This window comes from Lampetra fluviatilis, chromosome 28 (assembly GCF_964198595.1).
Source record: "Lampetra fluviatilis chromosome 28, kcLamFluv1.1, whole genome shotgun sequence".
NCBI classification, from domain to species: domain Eukaryota; kingdom Metazoa; phylum Chordata; class Hyperoartia; order Petromyzontiformes; family Petromyzontidae; genus Lampetra; species Lampetra fluviatilis.
In genome coordinates, this window is record NC_136302.1 from 10,361,131 (window position 1) to 10,379,284 (window position 18,154).

General features: G+C 47.8%; 2 protein-coding genes across 2 annotated transcripts; both read right to left on the reverse strand.

The window, feature by feature from the left end:
- Window positions 1-627: 627 nt before the first annotated feature.
- Window positions 628-3,336, reverse strand: LOC144942665 (complement C1r-B subcomponent-like). The gene is made up of 3 exons (XM_078869465.1): window positions 3,306-3,336; window positions 2,757-2,831; window positions 628-1,454 (listed from the first exon to the last, which is right to left on the reverse strand). Exons 1-3 carry the CDS (start codon window positions 3,334-3,336, stop codon window positions 628-630), a joined length of 933 nt encoding a protein of 310 aa, XP_078725591.1.
- Window positions 3,337-3,537: 201 nt separating this feature from the next.
- Window positions 3,538-16,727, reverse strand: LOC144942666 (mannan-binding lectin serine protease 1-like). Its single transcript, XM_078869466.1, has 9 exons — window positions 16,458-16,727; window positions 14,958-15,135; window positions 13,353-13,490; window positions 11,565-11,764; window positions 10,017-10,164; window positions 8,168-8,286; window positions 7,173-7,257; window positions 5,795-5,923; window positions 3,538-3,686 (listed from the first exon to the last, which is right to left on the reverse strand). Exons 1-9 carry the CDS (start codon window positions 16,725-16,727, stop codon window positions 3,538-3,540), a joined length of 1,416 nt encoding a protein of 471 aa, XP_078725592.1.
- Between the last annotated feature and the right edge of the window lie 1,427 nt (window positions 16,728-18,154).

The window sequence follows — 18,154 nt, forward strand, 5'->3', positions numbered from 1 at the left end:
AGGATTTCAAGGTTTTTTTTTTCTCTCTATCTTTGCTGCTTCTCAGTCATGGGGTGAACGTGACGGGTGTTGATGAATTAGTTAATCTTCTTGGTTCTTTCGGTAAAGTCACGTAGAAGGGAAGTAATAAAATAAAATAATAAAACATAATACAATAATTCTCACCGAGAATTGTTTTATTGTTTTATTTTTTATTACTTCCCTTCTACGTGACTTTACCGAAAGAACCAAGAAGATGAATCCCTGCAGTCACGAAAGCTTTAAATCGGAATTGGTTAATGGTGTCATCATCGACGACATGATCAGCCGGTGGTGTTATTTGTCCGAGCCTCGACTATTTGTCAACTCAGCCTAAAACAAGCATCAGCATACGGTGAAGTGGCACCTTCAGCATTGGGCGATTCAAAGTTGGAAAGACTTTCGTGGTGAGATTCACACCCTGGCGCCATTTTGTATTGTGCCGGCCTTAATGTTGTTGCTCATTAACGACGGTGTTCACCTCGGCGGTATATGAAGGCTAAAAGCGCATCTTATTGTTTCATTTTTAAAAGCCATTTTATTTAAGGGGGTGCTCAAACTAAGATCAATTTCGCCTGTAATTTATCCAGGCTGTATTTGTACATTTAATCATGTGTTGTTGTTGGCCATCTCAGAGTGCAGCCAGTCGAGGTACTTATCCACACGGGTGTAAACTCCGTACTGGTCGGCTTTGGCACACGAAATACCCCAGGACACGAGACCCATCAAGTGCCACCACTTACCCTCAACAACAATTGTGAACGGACCTCCACTGTCCCCCTGGCAGGCATCCTTACCACCTTGGGGGTAACCGGCGCAGAACATATTCCCTGTGACGATTGTATTTTGTGTGTAATATTGAACCGACTTGTCATGGTTAGTCTCCATGCAGGTATTGTCTTCCACAATGGGCAGTTCAACATACTTTAAACCTTGTGATGTGGTACTACCAATTTGAGCCTTTGTGTGACCCCATCCTGAAACAAACCCCACGTTGTGCGGCACCAGTTTGGGAACCACTCCGCCTTCTGTGACCTTTGGGAGACAAATTGGCCTCACAGTGTCTGTCATGCTTACAGGATCGCCAGCCAGCCGGAGCAATGCAATGTCATTGTCGAAAAAGGTTTCATTGGGCTTGTAGCCAGGGTGTATAATTCTCTTGTCCACTGTACGCGTTTCAGTTGAACCCCTGCTGTTGGGTAGTTTTTGGTTTAGAGCCCCTAAAGTGATAAATATTTCATGTGGAAGGAAGTCTTCCACGACGTGAGCTGCTGTTATAATCCACCGGTCATTAAGCAGGGAGCCACCACCCTGCAGTCCGCCACGATGTGAAAACTTCCTGATCAGAGCCTGCCAGGGGAAGTTGCCGGATCGTGCAGGATAGCCGCCCACAATACGCGCCACTTGTTCTATCGGGTGCTTGGGCTCACCGCACACTGCACACAGGAACACGTGAGCAGGGCAATTATATGCCCGTTTTTTTTAATATGTATACACTTAACCACCCACGTCTGCATGTGTCCATGCTGCTTAAGTTCAGCCAAAGTCATTTTAGCAATTTTATTAACACTCGATGTGCTTGAATTCCCACAAATAGAAAATAAGTGACGGACCACAAAGGTGAAATAAGTAGCACATTGAGACGGCTGGATGGCTGACGTCTGTGCTTCGATTCACACGTGTAAGAATGGGTGATATTTCATACATTTCCTTTTTGAACCCAGGTTGATATAATTGAAACCAGGATGAATTTGCCATACGGCTATTATCTGCAAACTATTTGTGGATAATAGGAGGCCGTTGGAGAAAGGAGGAAGGAAACCACCCATGGCTAATCACCCATGGCTAATCACCCATGGCTAATCACCCATGGCTAATCACCCATGGCTAATCACCCATGGCTAATCGACAGAGAGTAAGAGGAGTTTGTGTGGAACCTATGGTAGCCACGGAGGAGCAACCAGGGGGTGGCGTCGCAGATAGGAGTACTTATACTGGTAGGAATCACCTGGTTCCACCAGGTCACAGGGGATAATTGTGTCCATCCGTCGTGCATCCAAAAATGGGAGGGGTGGGGCTGGGTGGAGAGGGGAGGGTGGGGAGGGGCTGGGTGGGGAGGGGCTGGGTGGGGAGGGGAGAGTGGTGAGGGGCTGGGTGGGGAGGGTGGGGCTGGGTGGGGGGTGGGAGGGGTGGGGCTGGGTGGGGAGGGGCTGGTCACCCCGTGGTGCCCTTATAAAACTCAACGTTTAACCTACTCACGCCGGCTTGTGCCCGCCCTCACAGTCGGGCATATTTGCGGAATACACCACGCCGCCGTTGACCCTGGCCATTGACCGAGCAACCCAACGTTCCTACCAGCTCCCTCCCCAGGAATGTGTTTAAGGAAGCAGGTTCACATATCGAACTGTTGAAACCGAGGACATAGTGAGGCACATAGAAAGACAAAGGTCACCCATATAGCCTCAACCGACTGTTGGGGCAAGTGCTGTTAGTGAGCACCTATGAAGGCCGGCACGGCACACGAGGGGGTGGGTGGCCAGCACCACGCCCGACCATCTTTGCCTCTCCAGTGGCGATGTTTACATGCCGCGCCAGGTTACTAATTTGAGGCTGAGTCAACCTAGGGGGAGGCCCAGGCCCGGTTCAAATAATCGTCACTGGTGTTGGCCGTGAGCAGGAACCGAACTCAGGTCGCTAGGTTCGTAGCCCTCGGGCTGCCTCTCCCTCCACACACGTACCTGGATCACACGTTGGGATCTTCTCCCTGTCGACAGGGTTCGCCCAGTGTCCACTCTCATTGCAGGTGAAGACACCTGGAGAAACACGAAGAACGAGCGGGACAACAGCCAAGCAAACCAAAACTTTAATACTGGTAGGAACCTCCTGGTTACACCAGCCCACAGGGGATTATCGTGTCCGTCCGTTGTATAGGGAGGGGCTGGGTGGGGAGGGTTAGGGGTTGGGTGGGGAGGGTGGGGAGGGGCTGGGTGGAGAGGGTGGGGCTGGGTGGGGAGGGGAGGGTGGGGAGGGGCTGGGTGGAGAGGGTGGGGTGGGGAAGGTGGGGCTGGGTGGGGGGTGGGAGGGGTGGGGCTGGGTGGGGAGGGGCTGGTTACCCCGTGGTGCCCTTATAAAACTCAACGTTTAACCTACTCACGCCGGCTTGTGCCCGCCCTCACAGTCGGGCATATTTGCGGGACACATTCGGTTTTCATGGTTTTGGTGAACAAGTTTTCCCAGCCATCGGAGCCCCCTTGGGACTAAGTGATGCAGGAATTCTTGGGGGATACCATCTCTGCCAGCAGCCTTGCCTTTCTTCATTGCAGCCAGACCCTACCTCACCTCCTCTGTGCTGATGGCGGTGGCGTCTTGTGAAGAAATCGAGGCCAATGTCTGGTGATGTAATTGGCGATGGAGCTCTCGTTTTGGAGACTATAGAGTTAGGCAGCAAAGAGGCCTCCTAGTAGGCCCCAGGCATGGCGGCTGGAGTGTGTGAAGTCCAGGGCCTTCAATGGGCTCAATTCACAGCTGGCATCCGGCTAATTTTAAAAGCTCCTTTCGACCCTGTGGGCTGCCCCACTGGTTGTCCTGTCGAAGCAGGTGCTCAGTCTCTTTTGTCCAGCAGGGAGTGGATTCTTTCCAGAAGTCTCGGGGGATGCTCTTCTTTGCGGCTGCAGTAAGGAGGCCAACACAACGGTAATAGCAAACCAGTCTCGTTGGAATTTGATTCGCCACTCTCTTCTAGAACCTCCTCATAGTAGTCCCAGTCAGCTCACTCGCTATGAGCACAACATCGTGCGTAAAAAAATGGATTCTGTTACGCATTTGTGCTCAGATCCCTTCCACCACTGCAGGGAGAGATTAAAAAAAACCTCGAGAGAGAGAGAGCTCAAGACATCCCCTCTCGAAGGAATTCTGTTCTACCTCGTCACGTTCGCCAGACGTCCTGGAGGAGGTTGGAGTGGCAACAATTTACCCTTCCTTTGCCAAATGCCCGTTGATGTGAAACTGCTCATATACGAGGCACACGTCCGATTAGCCTCGGCACCTCCAATCAGCACGGTTGGTTACGTACGGTGGCGAACGAAGTTCAACATACATAAATGTATTTATCTGTTTTTATTTTATTGAATGTGCACAACCTGCCATGACATACGTAATTAATGAACACGGGCATTAACGAGGAGGATTGAAAGTGTGCAAAGGATGGAAAAGCTACAAATTAAAATCGTGGGAATATTACTCTTAGTTTTTTTCGGTAAAGTCACGTAGGTAAAAAATGAAATCAAAATTAATAAAAATAAAATAATAAAAAATCACGATGTTTCGGAGGCAACACAAGTCTCCGTCATCAGGTGGGACCGTCACAGCCAGATGTGCTGTATCAAGTGAGGCAGGTATTCCAAGATGCAAGTTCTTAAATACAAGTTAAGGGGGAGGAGAGGGGGGGCTTATCAGAATGTGGTAGCCAATGAATGGAACGTATCGGGAGGGGCGGGGGGCGGGGCTAAAAGAGAGCACGAGGTGCACGTGGACGTGGACGTACTTGTGTGCAAGTCCCTGTTGGTGCGCATGATGACGTATTGGGAATAAGTACGGAGATGTGTGCAGGCTTGGAATTTCTCAAAGACATAGACAGAGGAGCAGCGTGGATTGTGGAATGTGCGCAGGTTGACTGCATCACATTGGATCTTAATTTGAAGCTTTCGTGACTGCAGGAATTACTATTTGGTTATTTCGGTAAAGTCACGTATAAAGATAAAATAATAAATTAAATAATAGCATACTACGACGTTTCGATTGCAACACAAGCAATCATCATCAGGTATAAAAGAAAGAAATAGAAACAAAAATCTAACCAGCAAAACTATAGACAGACATATAAGCAGACAGATATCACAAAGATACACAGAGAGAGGACACGCATCGGGAGGGGGGGGCACCCCGCCCCCCCTCTCTCTATTTAAGGCCCCGTCACAGAGACGATCTCTCTCTTTGTGCCGATGCGTGTCCTCTCTCTGTGTATCTTTGTGATGTCTGTCTGCTTATATGTCTGTCTATAGTTTTGCTGGTTAGATTTTTGTTGCTATTTCTTTCTTTTATACCTGATGACGATTGCTTGTGTTGCAATCGAAACGTCGTAGTATGCTATTATTTAATGTATTATTTTATCTTTATACGTGACTTTACCGAAAGATCCAAAGTGCATCCCATTGGCTTTCAAGAAATGTAAGTGGGCTTGGGCAGGACATGTTGCTAGTAATGACAAAGAAGCGTCCGCCTTAATTACGGTCGGGTAGCAATAAAAAACGGTGAACACGTAGGCTTTCGCGACCAATATTGTTCATAATCAACGATTTTTGGGTTTAGATCGCGTTATTTATAAATGTGTCGTAACCCTCCACCACCCGACACGGCCAATCAGTAAAAAAGTGTCACGTTGACAAAAGACAAATAGTTCACTGCTTTAGCCCACCGGTGTGTTGAAGCGTGAAACCACAACATTTACAATTTGAGTACGACGTTTCGCTGGTAATTGCATCCAGCATCATCGGGCAATTCTGGCGAATAAATGTTGTGGTTTCACGCTTCAACACACCGGTGGGCTAAAGCAGTGAACTATTTGTCTTTTGTCAACGTGACACTTTTTTACTGATTGGCCGTGTCGGGTGGTGGAGGGTTACGACACATTTATAAATAACGCGATCTAAACCCAAAAATCGTTGATTATGAAAAAACGGTGAACACTAATTTCACGCGTTAGGGCCAACGTACTCACCGTTCGTGGGTGTTGTGAAGCGATAGGCATCTGAACACTCAAACGTGACCTTTTCGTTGTATGTTGTAGTCGGGAAGAACGGGTCAGTGAAGCCATGTGCGAGCAACGGAGGAAAACCGCAATCCACAACTGCCAGAGACAAGACACCAGCAGTGATTTTGATGGAAACGTCACCAACTGTCACATTCAACAATCACTGCCTTATTACGTTAATACATAAAATAACAACCGGCGTTCGCCACAAGTGACGGTGCTGTCACCAAGGCACTTTTGCCATGCTAAGGTGCACTTTGAGGCCACGTGACGTGTCGAAGGTCCGCTGGCAAGAGGTCACGGAACAGACTCAGGTGCCATGGGGTTGACTGAGATGACTGGCAGATCCACCAACTGTGCTCCCCACTGTGCCACCTCACATACAGGCACCGTGCTATTTGGGCTAAGGGGAAGGAGACGGTAGAATACATATAGCTGGACTAAAAAAACAGCTGGTATGTGAAGAGGTTGGAAAAAATACTTCTGGTATGTAAACAGTTGAAATTATTCAATATTTAGTCACAACGTTTCATAATTTTTCTAGCAAACGATGCGTACATTTTAAACATTATATAAACTAGACATCGTAAGTAGGTTCAGCCGTTTGACATTCCACAATCCTCATGACTGACACATGATATTAAGAAACTTGCCCATTGTTTGAACTGCGGCACTGAGATATCTTATCTTAATTTCATTGACCATAGCGCATTAATCAAGACGCTGAATAGAAAATTAGCAAAGGTACAGAAAAAACAGTGAGATGAGTAGGTGCAAAAGGATGGTAGTACATGAATGTGATGAGGTGTGAAATTAACGACGATGAAAGTGGTTAATGATGAGTGAGAGAGTGTTATGAATGGGTTGGGAACTTGGAAAGAGGGATGATGGTGCAAATGATGGGAAAGGGAGGGGGGAGGGAAGTTGGGGTAAGCAAGGAAAAACAATAAGTGAGTTTTGAGAAAAAAAAATTATTCTTTGGTTCTTTTGGTAAAGTCACGTATAAAGATAAAATAATAAATTAAATTAAATACTAGCATACGACGTTTCTATTGCAACACAAGCAATCATCATCACCTGATGAGCAATCATCATCACCTGATGATGATTGCTTGTGTTGCAATCGAAACGTCGTATGCTAGTATTTAATTTAATTTATTATTTTATCTTTATACGTGACTTTACCGAAAGAACCAAAGAATAATTCCTGCAGTCACGAAAGCTTCAAATTAAGTTTAAAAAAAAATTAGTCAGTGAAGCTGATTGTTTGACATGCAGGGGAAAGACGTCGGCCGGACACATTATGTGATGTTCAGCACGAGGGGAATGGAGCAGTGAGCTTTACTTTTACACGTGGGGGGCATGCGGTCCCACGTCCCGTTATTTAGACAAGTCATCCGCAGTGATTCGGCCTCTTTTCCATTTTCACTCTGTAACAAACCCCCCCCCCACCACCAACATCATCGCTGTCTTCAGCAGCAGCAGCAGCCACATCACAATTACGATTATTATAATTCTCAGCAACATGAGTAACAACAACAACAACAGCAACGTCATCAATGCGTCCAGATGAATCAGGATTATAAAATATCGACAGCAGAATACAGAAAATGATTGCACACGTCGCCACACAGACCTTAATCTATTCCAGTATGAGTGAGTATCGAGTTGGTCATTGTACCAATCTTTTTTTTTTCATGATGCTTCTTTAATCCAGCAAGGTCTCCCTGAGTCTCAAGACGATATATGAGGAGGGTTTTGTCAAGTTTTTTTTTTGCAGTAGGGAGTGCAAATGTTGTTGCTGTGCATAATCCCGACGGAGCTATTTGCAGGACATGTTTTGCAGTTACATTGCATGCTTTTATCTTAGCTTTCTGGGCGGTGATCATTTCGTGTTATCTTCTGCATCGAAGAATGTGGTCGTGACCATCGTGTAGGTTGTACACATGCACAAATACACAAAGCTGTTCGAATTATATAACCATCCAATTACGCTAACGATTAAATATATTCCAATACTTAACGAATTGGATGACACGAAAATAGTTGAGGGGGATAAAAAACCCTTTACCTCTGTTCCCCTGTGTGCCGCTGGACGGGAGGTAATGGGCACGTCTTAGTGACTTCATTGGCATCATCAGCAGCATCACGTGGGGCGTGACCTCTTGGGAGGTTTCCCACCTTCGGGATGCAGGATGTCCGAGCGGCCAACATTTATAAAAAGCGGGCCCCAGTAATCGACCACCACGAAAGAAAAAGTCGCCGATTACAACTTTGAGCCGACTAATCAACGTCAATCGACCGGCCATCCCAGCGTCGCGCGAAGTCGCTCCCGCCCACCTGGATGAGTTTGTAGCCGATTTCGCAAGAGAACACAACCGCGTCCTTGAAGTGGTAAGTGAGCTGCTTTGGCTCGAAGTCACCATTTGTCAGCGCGTTCACGCTGGGACAGGCGATGCCTGTAAAGCCACAAATGACGCACGGCAAAAACACACATTTTGACCGCGTTCGAATGCACACACGGCACTGAACGTGAAAACTGAAAAGCGGTTAGACGGGGAAAAGGGTCGTGGCGAAACACAGGCCGAGGGGTCCGTGGGACGTCTACTACTAGTGTGTGGTTGGCTGATTAGTTACGGCCAGGGATAGGGCTCAAGAAGAGTAACAACAAACGGGGACATACTCCATTGCAATAAGAATATCTCACAATACCAAAAGAGAGGACAACGACATGTGGACGCGTTGTCTTGAGTGGTGGCTGATTACGCAACTGACGAAAACAAAACTTGGAATTTTAATGTCTCGGGAAGACACACAGCTTTCCCTGGGACAGCAGTTACCTAAAAAAACGGGGCGATCCTGGGAAAACCGGGAGAGGTGACACCACTAGATTTAATTCTAGATTTGAAGCTTTCGTGACTGCAAGGATTCATATACTTAGGTTTTTTCGGTAAAGTCACGTAGGTAAAAAATTTAAATTAATAAAAGTAAAATAAAAATAAAAATCACGACGTTTCGGAGGCAACACAAGCTTCCGTCTTCAGGTGGAACCGTCACAGCCCGACAGCTGTATCAAGTATTTTTTTTATTTTATTTTTATTTTACTTTTCTTAATTTTAATTTTTTACCTACGTAACTTTACCGAAAAAACCTAAGAATACCACTAGATTTGTTTGCTTGTTTCCTCTGACCCCCACACTGCTTGCGTCTCCTATCCATTGCAATGCGTGGCCCGTCAGTTCTTTTAGTTGGTTTGATATCTGGTATTCATAGCAGCGATTGGGAACCCGTGGCCTGACGGACTGACTACACCCCACAACTTAATCTCACATGGCCTAGACCCACATGAGGGCCCACCACTTGGGAGTGGCCCATAAGCGATGTACAGCGTTATGCATCACCGCAAGTTTGCCACACTCCGCCTTCTTCGTACGGCTGATGTTGATGTCGACGGGAGTGTAAAAACATCTCTTAATTTTGCCACTCTAATCGGGTGCTAGAGGGCAATATTTTTTTGGCGTGGCAGAAGTTACTACTTTCAGCACACGTAGTTTTGCATCTGTCACGCGATGACGTCACCTGTTTAGTTTGTTGTCCTTCCCGCACACCTCCGATTAGCACGGTTGGCTACGTACGGTGCAAAAGAGGTTCAACATACACACAGTACATGGGCAGGGAAGCACGCGTTGCATGTGATGTCATGGCGTTGGCCACATTTGTTTAACCCATGGTCGTTGGTTTATCATCAGCAAGTTTTGTACGTAAAACTATAAACTATTTCAACTATAAATATTTTTTTTATTTTACCAGGTAAGGCCCACAAAACTATATAGCTTTTTTTGAGAAGCCACTTCATTGAGCTATAATGTGTAGCCAGGTCGCTTCTGAAAAAGAGCTGTATAGCTCAGTGGGCAATACCTGGTAAATTAAACATAGTAAAAAAAAAAGATAAATCCGGTACACATATCAATAATACCGTACCACGTTCTTTCTCCCGCCAGGCAAAATTGCATTCCCCATTTACAAAAACGGAAATAATAATACTCTTTGGTTCTTTCGGTAAAGTCACGTGACGTTAGCGAAAGAACCAAATAGTATGGATTCCTGCAGTCACGAAAGTTTCAAATCAAGATAGAAATAATAATCATGCCATGTCTGCACTGCTTTATATGGCTGTGGCCGTTCTGACCCTCGGAGGTGTAGTGAATCCTCCAGCCCGTGTTGTCCCCAGACTTGTCGCTGGTGAAGGTGATCTCGGCCACGGAGCTCTTGGTCTCGATGGGGTCGGGCAGAGTCTTCCCACAAAAAGGCCCCCACTGCTGACCACCCGACCGAATCTGATGGGAGCGCGCGGGCACACGCGACACGGACACGGCACGGGTTTTCAGTTTCATTTATTTGGTATAGCCCTGTGAGCCATTCGGAAAACATCTTAAAGTGACTATGCGCAAGCAGAAAAATCCAGGAGAAAACTGCAAAGTCTTCCAGAAAAAAAGCACCGTACACCAACGCTGTGCAAAAATCCCAGTGGGATGCAAGTCAAACAACAACAACAACCACAAGACAACTTAGATTAAAGCCATCATTCTAACTCCGTACTACAATAAACAAACATGGCCAGGAGAGCCACGAGGGTTTTGCTTCTCGTTGCCACCACTGGCGGTGTAACTGCACGGGTCGTAGGGGGTCCAGGCGACTGGGCTTTTTAATTGGGCGCCACGGTGGTTATGAGATGTTAACTACCTCGCCTGGTATTCAGGAGGTCGTGGGTTCGATCCCGACCCTGACGCCTGCTGTGTATTTGGAGTTTGCGGTGTCTCTCTCATCATCATCACGGTGGCTATGAGATGTTAACTACCTCGCCTGGTATTCAGGAGGTCGTGGGTTCTATCCCGACCATGACGCCTGCTGTGTATTTGGAGGTTTGCATGTTCTCCTCGTGATCCGCGTGGATTTTTGTCCGGATCCTCCGGTTTTTCCCTCCACATTCAGAAACATGCCTTTAGAGTATTCGGCTGCTATGCATTTCCACGTGATAAGCCACTTTGTTGAGTTATCATTTGTGGCCAGTTCGCTTCTTAAAAAGAGCCACATAGATCAGTGGGCCTTATCTGGTAAAATAAAAGTAGTTTAAAAAAAATAGTTTCAGTACATAGCTTGTAGTAATACACGCAGTTATGCTATAACTTTAACTTCCAACGTTCCGATATGATTCATCATACGTTACAGTTTTGTATTAGAACCATTATAAAGCTGTATATGTTTTTTTGGAGATGGCGCTCAGATACAAGGCCCTAGACTGCAGCTCCCAAAGTCCCTTCATGAATCTGGCCCTAACCATGTCAATGCCAGGCGAAAACAAATTGTGACCATACGTCACCATCTTGGTCAATGCAAAGTTTTCAAGGATGCACATCCGATAAAGGGAGCACATCACTTATTTACGTACTGAAATTATACTATTTTATTGCTATGCCCACGGATCAAATCTCTTGGAATGTGCCCAATCTCATCAGATCACACGGAGGCTAAAGCTAAGCAGTCTGCTCAGCTTCCCCCACCCCTCCCCACGTTACATTTTAACATCTAGCCAAACATATGGAAGAGTAGGCCGAAAATATCCTCAAGCAGGGCTCTGTAGAGCTTCTGTTTGTGGAGGCCTGTTCCGCTAGAATTGGCCTGAGCAATACATTTGCAGGTCTGCACTTTTACCTTTGTTGTTGTCAGCACTACTTACCGTCAGGCTGTCGTAGGGGCAGGTGTTGACTTCGGGGTGAATCTCCACGTCGAAGGTGTCCCGGAAGTTGAGGGTCAACAAGTAGCCCTCCTCCAGACGCAGCGTGAACTTGCACTGCAAGGCCCTGGGGTATGGCCTGGGGTACTCGGGGCTTGTCACCTCGCCTCGTCGCTCGGTGAACTCCTGGTCGCTGCACTCCACTGGCGGACGAGGGACACCAAAAGTTCTGGAGTTTAGCAACGTGCGCCTTCAAGAAAGCCACGATCCACGAAAAAAAATCAAATGGATGTTATCTTTTAGAGTACGTGCGAATCTAGGCCAGGGTTTACACACAAAGTTTTTGCCACAAATGAACCACAATACCTTGCTTATCTCGTCAAGGTGCATGAACCATCACGCGAACTCCGGTCATCCTCACAGCGGCATTTGGCTAGCCATCGAATGAAGACGATCACCGTATCGCGAGGTTTCAATTGCGCTTCTGCGGCTGTCTGGAACGCTCTTCCTTCCGATATTAGGAAGACGCTGGAGCTATGTACTCTTAAATCTAGATTCATTTCTTAAAAACTGCTTTTTGTGTTTAGTTTGTTGTCCTTTCCCCGCACCTCCGATTAGCGCGGTTGACTACGTACGGTGCGAAAGAATATATACAGGTTTCTTGAACGATATTTTTCGATGGGCCACATCATAGCATTTGTCGTGTGCTGGCAGGCCACGTTACGTAATATGTTGTAGAAGGGACATGCTATAACATCTCTACGTGTGACTACTAATTTATATTTCTTTGTTGTCTCCAGGCCTCTTGTTTATCTCCCATCACACTCATCTGCATCTCTTCATGACTAGCCATATTTTTCAACAGGCCATGGCGTGGCATACCACTACCCCACTCCAGGGTCATCGCGGGACAAATCTGGCCCACAGGCCTTCAGTTGAAGAATCTTGTTCTCGTCTGTCTTACGAGTCTTTTTTGTTTATATCATCAACAATAATTACTTTATTGGGATATTCAGGGGCAAAATGTATGGCAGTTACATAAGCGGTAATGTCACTAGCGTGCATGGGCATGCTTCTAGAAGTGACTCGAACAAATGTTTCATTCTTCAACAAAACTAGTGTTGGATTGTATGTGAAACAGAGTCAAGGTATTTCTATAATAACAAAATAAAAAACTCAATACCGTTTATTATTGGTGGAAATTTTCCCTAATGTGGCCCCTTTCAGCTCTGGTCTGTCAGCATGGTAACCAGAATAACACAGTGTGATCACTGCCATGGCGGTGTGGCCCATCTTCCCACATTCAAACACACACAACAACAACAACCGCCGTTCACTACTAAATGGCAGCGATGTTACTACATTGCTTGTGCCAGGCTAGGCTCGCTGACAGGTCACGGGAAAAGTTGCTTGGCAGTTTACTGCCCCGAGTGAAGGAGCCAGAAAGAACAAAGACACACACACACACAAAGATCCCCCGTATAGCCTTAACAGACTGTAGGGGCATGTGCTGTTAGTGAGCACCTATGAAGGCCGGAACGGTACACGAGGGGATGGGTGACCAGCACCACGCCCGACTGCCTTTGTCTCCCCAGTGGCGATGTTTACACACCGCACCAGGTACTCATTTGAGGTCGAGTCGACCTAGGGGAGTCCTCGGACACGGTTCAAATAATCATCACTGGTGTTGGCCGTGAGCGGGAATCGAACTCGGGTCGCCAGGTTCGATAGCGCAGCGTAGCGCTAACCGCTACACTACACGAAGACTAAGGCACACACACACACACGCACCTGTGCAGGTGCGATCATCCTTGTCCAGTTGGTACCCATAGCGGCAGGAGCAGTGAAACCCGCCGGGGTAGTTGTAGCAGTCGTGTTGGCACGCCTGCTCATTGCCGCCGGCGTCTCCCTCGACGCATTCGTCGATGTCTGCGGGGCGATGCAGGAGGAGAGAAACAACGACCAAGAGCAAACGGGTTTTAATTCCTTACCCGTACCCGGCCGTACCCGTACCCGGCCGGATAAACGTACCCTACCCGTACCCGGCCGGGTACGGGTAGGGTACGTTTATTGGGTACCTGATTGCGACTTCTGATTGCAACTTCTGGGATGAAGCCATGTTGCAGGCGCGGGTGGGTTGATTCTAGGAACTTGAATTGTGAGAAGAGACAAGACGTTGGGAAATGAGTGACAAACTGTTACTCACCAGTGACTCACGGCCTACCCGTACCCGGCCGCACCAGGGTCGCAAACTTGGTACCCGTACCCGGCCGGGTAGCCGGGTATCGGGTAGGGTACGGGTATCGGGAACCCGGTTGCGACCTCTGGCAGAAGCGGCTCGCTCCCCCCCTTCCCCCCGTTCTTGTCAATCCACCGCTGGAAGAGGGACCTCCCCACGCCCGTGCGCGTTGCGGGGGTTATTTTGACCATACTTCACCACGGCCGCTCGGTGCCGGTCGGCGATGGCGGCTCGCATCGGCAATGGAGCATAGCAGTACGGTACAACAATTGATTTATTTTGGTGCACCGCCCCGCAAGCCCCGTGTCGCGATGCATTTTGCGCGCGCACACGAATCGTTTGCTCACCCTGAGCGCGATCGACGTTCCGAGGCTCTGCTTAGCTTTGAGTTCTGCCGAGATCGGGCGCCTATCCTCGGGCGGCAGTTAGCGCACCCCTGCAATGCAGCAGCGTCCGAGCAGTGCCTGATTAAGCTAGTGCGGGGCCTGTAGCATGATGTAATAAAGGGGCTCCAAATAAAAAAAAAGCCATAAATATTAAACACACACATTTTTTTACTTGCATAGTAAAGTAATTGTATTTTTTCATTTGCTATACAGACAGATAATACGACAAAATCGCTAACTTTAAACACCCAGTCGTTCAGAAAAGTCGAAGGCGGTATAGTACTATAGTAATAGAGCAAGTGCAGACTCACTGAACCGGAATTGATCGCTTGAAAGCGTTTAGCGTGGGGCCCTTGAAAGTGCGGGGCCCATAGCGTTTGTAGCTACTTTTGCTACTACGATAATCCGGCACTGCGTTGGAGGCGAGGGTTGGCGGATCGCACAGATGTCTCGAAATACCATTTCCCTGCCCCCCTCCTGCCCCCCCCCGCGGACGCGGGTTTAACGACACGTTTATATTTATGCGATCGAATCCCAAAAAACGCTTATGGATTCCTTTCACATGTTTGGCCGATAACATCTTAATATATAGAGGCCTGCAGAGCTTGAGCATTCATTGGCGTCGGCTCACCACCTTGGCTGCCTTCCCGCTTACTCTGAGGCTTTCTCCCCATGCCTTGCCTGTCTCTCTCTTTGAGAGCGAGCGTCGTAAACCGTGCAGCGCCCTTGCGTGGTTCAAATTTACTCAACCGGGCGCGACGCTGGCCATACCCACGGCGGTGAAGTACGCCTTGAACCCAGTGAAGCGCTCCTCGTTGGAAAAGTCGGTCCTGAGGGTGACGTTGATGCTGTTGCCAGAAGCCGCGATGAGCTGGTTGCCCGGCATGTGTTCCCCGTCCATGCTCTCTTGGCCGCAGAAATTGTCCAGTGATTCGTTACCGGCTGAGACCTGCATCCGCACCGAGAGTTACATCATTGGGTCGTGCTCATGACACACATGGTGCTTGCTGCAAATGAACCACAAATACCTTGCTGGTCTCGTCGAGGAGCATAAAGCGTCGCGTGAACTCCGCTCATCCTCGCAGTAGCAGCAGCGGTGGCTTTTTGCTGGCCATCGAACAAAGACGGTGGTCAGCACATCGCGCGCATTCAGATGCGCTTCTGCGGCCGTCTGGAACGCTCTTCCTTCCGATATTAGGAAGCCACTGGAGCTATACACTTTTAAATCTAGATTGAAAACTAATTTCTTTAGAACTGCTTTTTGTGATTAGTTTGTTGTCCTTCCCCCGCACGGTTGGCTATGCACGGTGTGAGGGAAGTTCAACATACATCATAGATACGAATGCCTAACAAGAATTTCACAGAGGCTGTACGTACGTGATACACTGAGAGATGCCGCCGTGGTGTGGTGAGCACGCTGGTCCGACAAATGCGATCTTCCTACGTGGCAGTTGGGACGTGCACATTTTATGACCTCAGCATATGTGGACTGCCATGATCTGTGTAAGGAACTGTGTCGTTTCAACATGCACATGGCACGCTACCTTAGTGATGTAATGGTTATATATATATCTGTTTACCAAGTAAGGCCCACTGAGCTATACGGCTCTTTTTCAGAAGCGACCCGGCCACAAATGATAGCTCAATGAAGTAGCTCATCGTGTGGAAACGTATAGCAGGGAACTACTCTAAACGCACATTGATGCTAAATGTAGAGGGAAAAACCGGAGGACCCAGAGAAAAATCTGCGCGACCACGGGGAGAGAGACACAGCACACTCCACCTTGGAATTGCAATCCGGGCGAGTTTCTTAAATGCCCTCTTTCCTTCGTCTGCCCGGCAGCATAAATGGATGCACCACAGCCCATCGGCGGGTCACGTGTGGTGGAGAATCGCGTGGGTACTCACATCTCTTCCAAAATATCTGGCCAGTGTAAAAGAGTCGGTAAAAATGTTCTCTAAATTGTCTCTAGATCTCCCTTACAATTGCAGGGTTGCACATTTCCCCACCCTTTTAGATTGCAGTATACAAATCCAGGAAAATTGAGGCCAAACGCCTCTGGCAATCAACGTCTGGTAGCTCACAGATTGTCAAGAGTTCTGTCTGGACTTTCTGACAACAGGTTGGGCACATCACAAAGGTTTAGCTGTTTATCAATATTTGCTGTACACCGGCCCAAAGTGCCCCAGCCCACGCCGTGCACCACTGCGCTCGTCACAAACCTCCCCCCCCAAAATAAGAACAACCCGCGGACGCGATTGACCTCTGACCTTGACGTAGTCATACTGACACTTGACGGACGTCTCCAGGTCGAAGTGCGCGAACTGCAGGCGCGCACGGTACCCGGACGGCACGGAGATGTGCCAGGTGTGGAGAGCCTGGTCGGGGTAGGGCCCTGGGTAGCCCGGAGACTCGATCGACCCGTGCAGCCCGCAGACGTCGTGCACCTCTCCAAGCTCTTCCTCGCCGTTGTCTCCAGAGGGTGTGCCCTGTGGCAGCAGCAGTATCAAGGGCAGCAGCAGCAGTCGCAGCTGGTGCATGCTGGGAGGCGAAGAAGCGGAAATGAAAGGACAGTTTAGAGTCCTGAAAATGCCCCGTGGTTGGCAAAATCCGTGGTTGGCAAGACCAAAGGCTTATGGGAAAATAGGGGGTTACGTTCCGCGGCCGTGGTTAACACTCGCATCAGTAGCCTAACTACGCATCCTATGCATTCAGTCAACTTGAGAAATATTTACAGTACAGGGTTATTCCCATCGCTGTACATAATAATACTATTAGTAGTAATAATCCAGTGAAAGCTGGCTCATCCCGACTTCAAATTATCCACTCTTCCCATAATCCGCACCCCGAAACTCGATCTACGAATATTTATGCCGTGCGCATGACGATGCTGCATAAAATACACGTGCTCACCCACCGGACTGGCAGTGGTAGGGATACGTGTCGTATTATCCGCGCTTAATCCGCAATAGGGACACAAAGGTGCAGACGATGTGCAGAAACTTCCGACTGTGAAAACCCAACACGAGACGTATAATAACCTGAATGATACAAAATAAAAAAAAAATACAAATAAATAAGCACATTTTGGTATTTGTGCCTTTTGTAAGAGCACAAGGTTATCGCTAAAGATGCCATGTTTAACAGACGAGTATAGTCTGCCAGTGGGGGGGGGGGGATGTTGCGATGTGATTTTACCCGATTAAGTAATTTGCAGGTCAATAATCAAGTTAGAAAAATTTGAACAGTGATGCCGGCACACATGGCCGTCTTCACCTGACAGCTGCTTGCGTTGTAGCCGAAACGTCGTGAGAATTATTTTATTTTATTATGTTTTATTTTTATTATTTTATTACTTCCCTTCTACGTGACTTTACCGAAAGAACCAAGAAGATGAATCCCTGCAGTCACGAAAGCTTTAAATCGAAATGGATCTTTAATGTCCACTGCGCAACAGCAGGTGCGAGGTTTTTGTTCAACGTATATGGGATGCTTGGAATGTTCTTGAAATGTTTTTTCATGCGCGGAGGATAATCTGCACCGGCGATAACACCCACAGATCCGCGAAAATTGGTAACGTGAGCCCGTTTGCTGCGCTGCCATCTTATGGCATTGCGTAGACGATCGTTTTTTTAAGTTCCACAAATGCAGAGCATCGTGTGCACGGCAAATAACAGCTGCAAGTTTCACTTTGAAAATGAAAGAAAATCAAATACTTTATAATAATGATACATTACATGTGTAAGGACAGTACGGGGCCTAGTGGTCGTAAATAATAATTGAAGCAATGGGGACAGGCAGGGTCATGTATGGACAATACGAGGTCTAGTGGTCGTGAATAGTAATTGATGTGATAGGGACAGGCAGGGTCAAATGAGGCGAGAGAGAGTGTTCGGGGAAAAGGGGTGTGGCTGAGTCGAGGGGCGTGGCTGAGCCGGAGGGGGAGATAAAAGGAAGCACGGAGCGG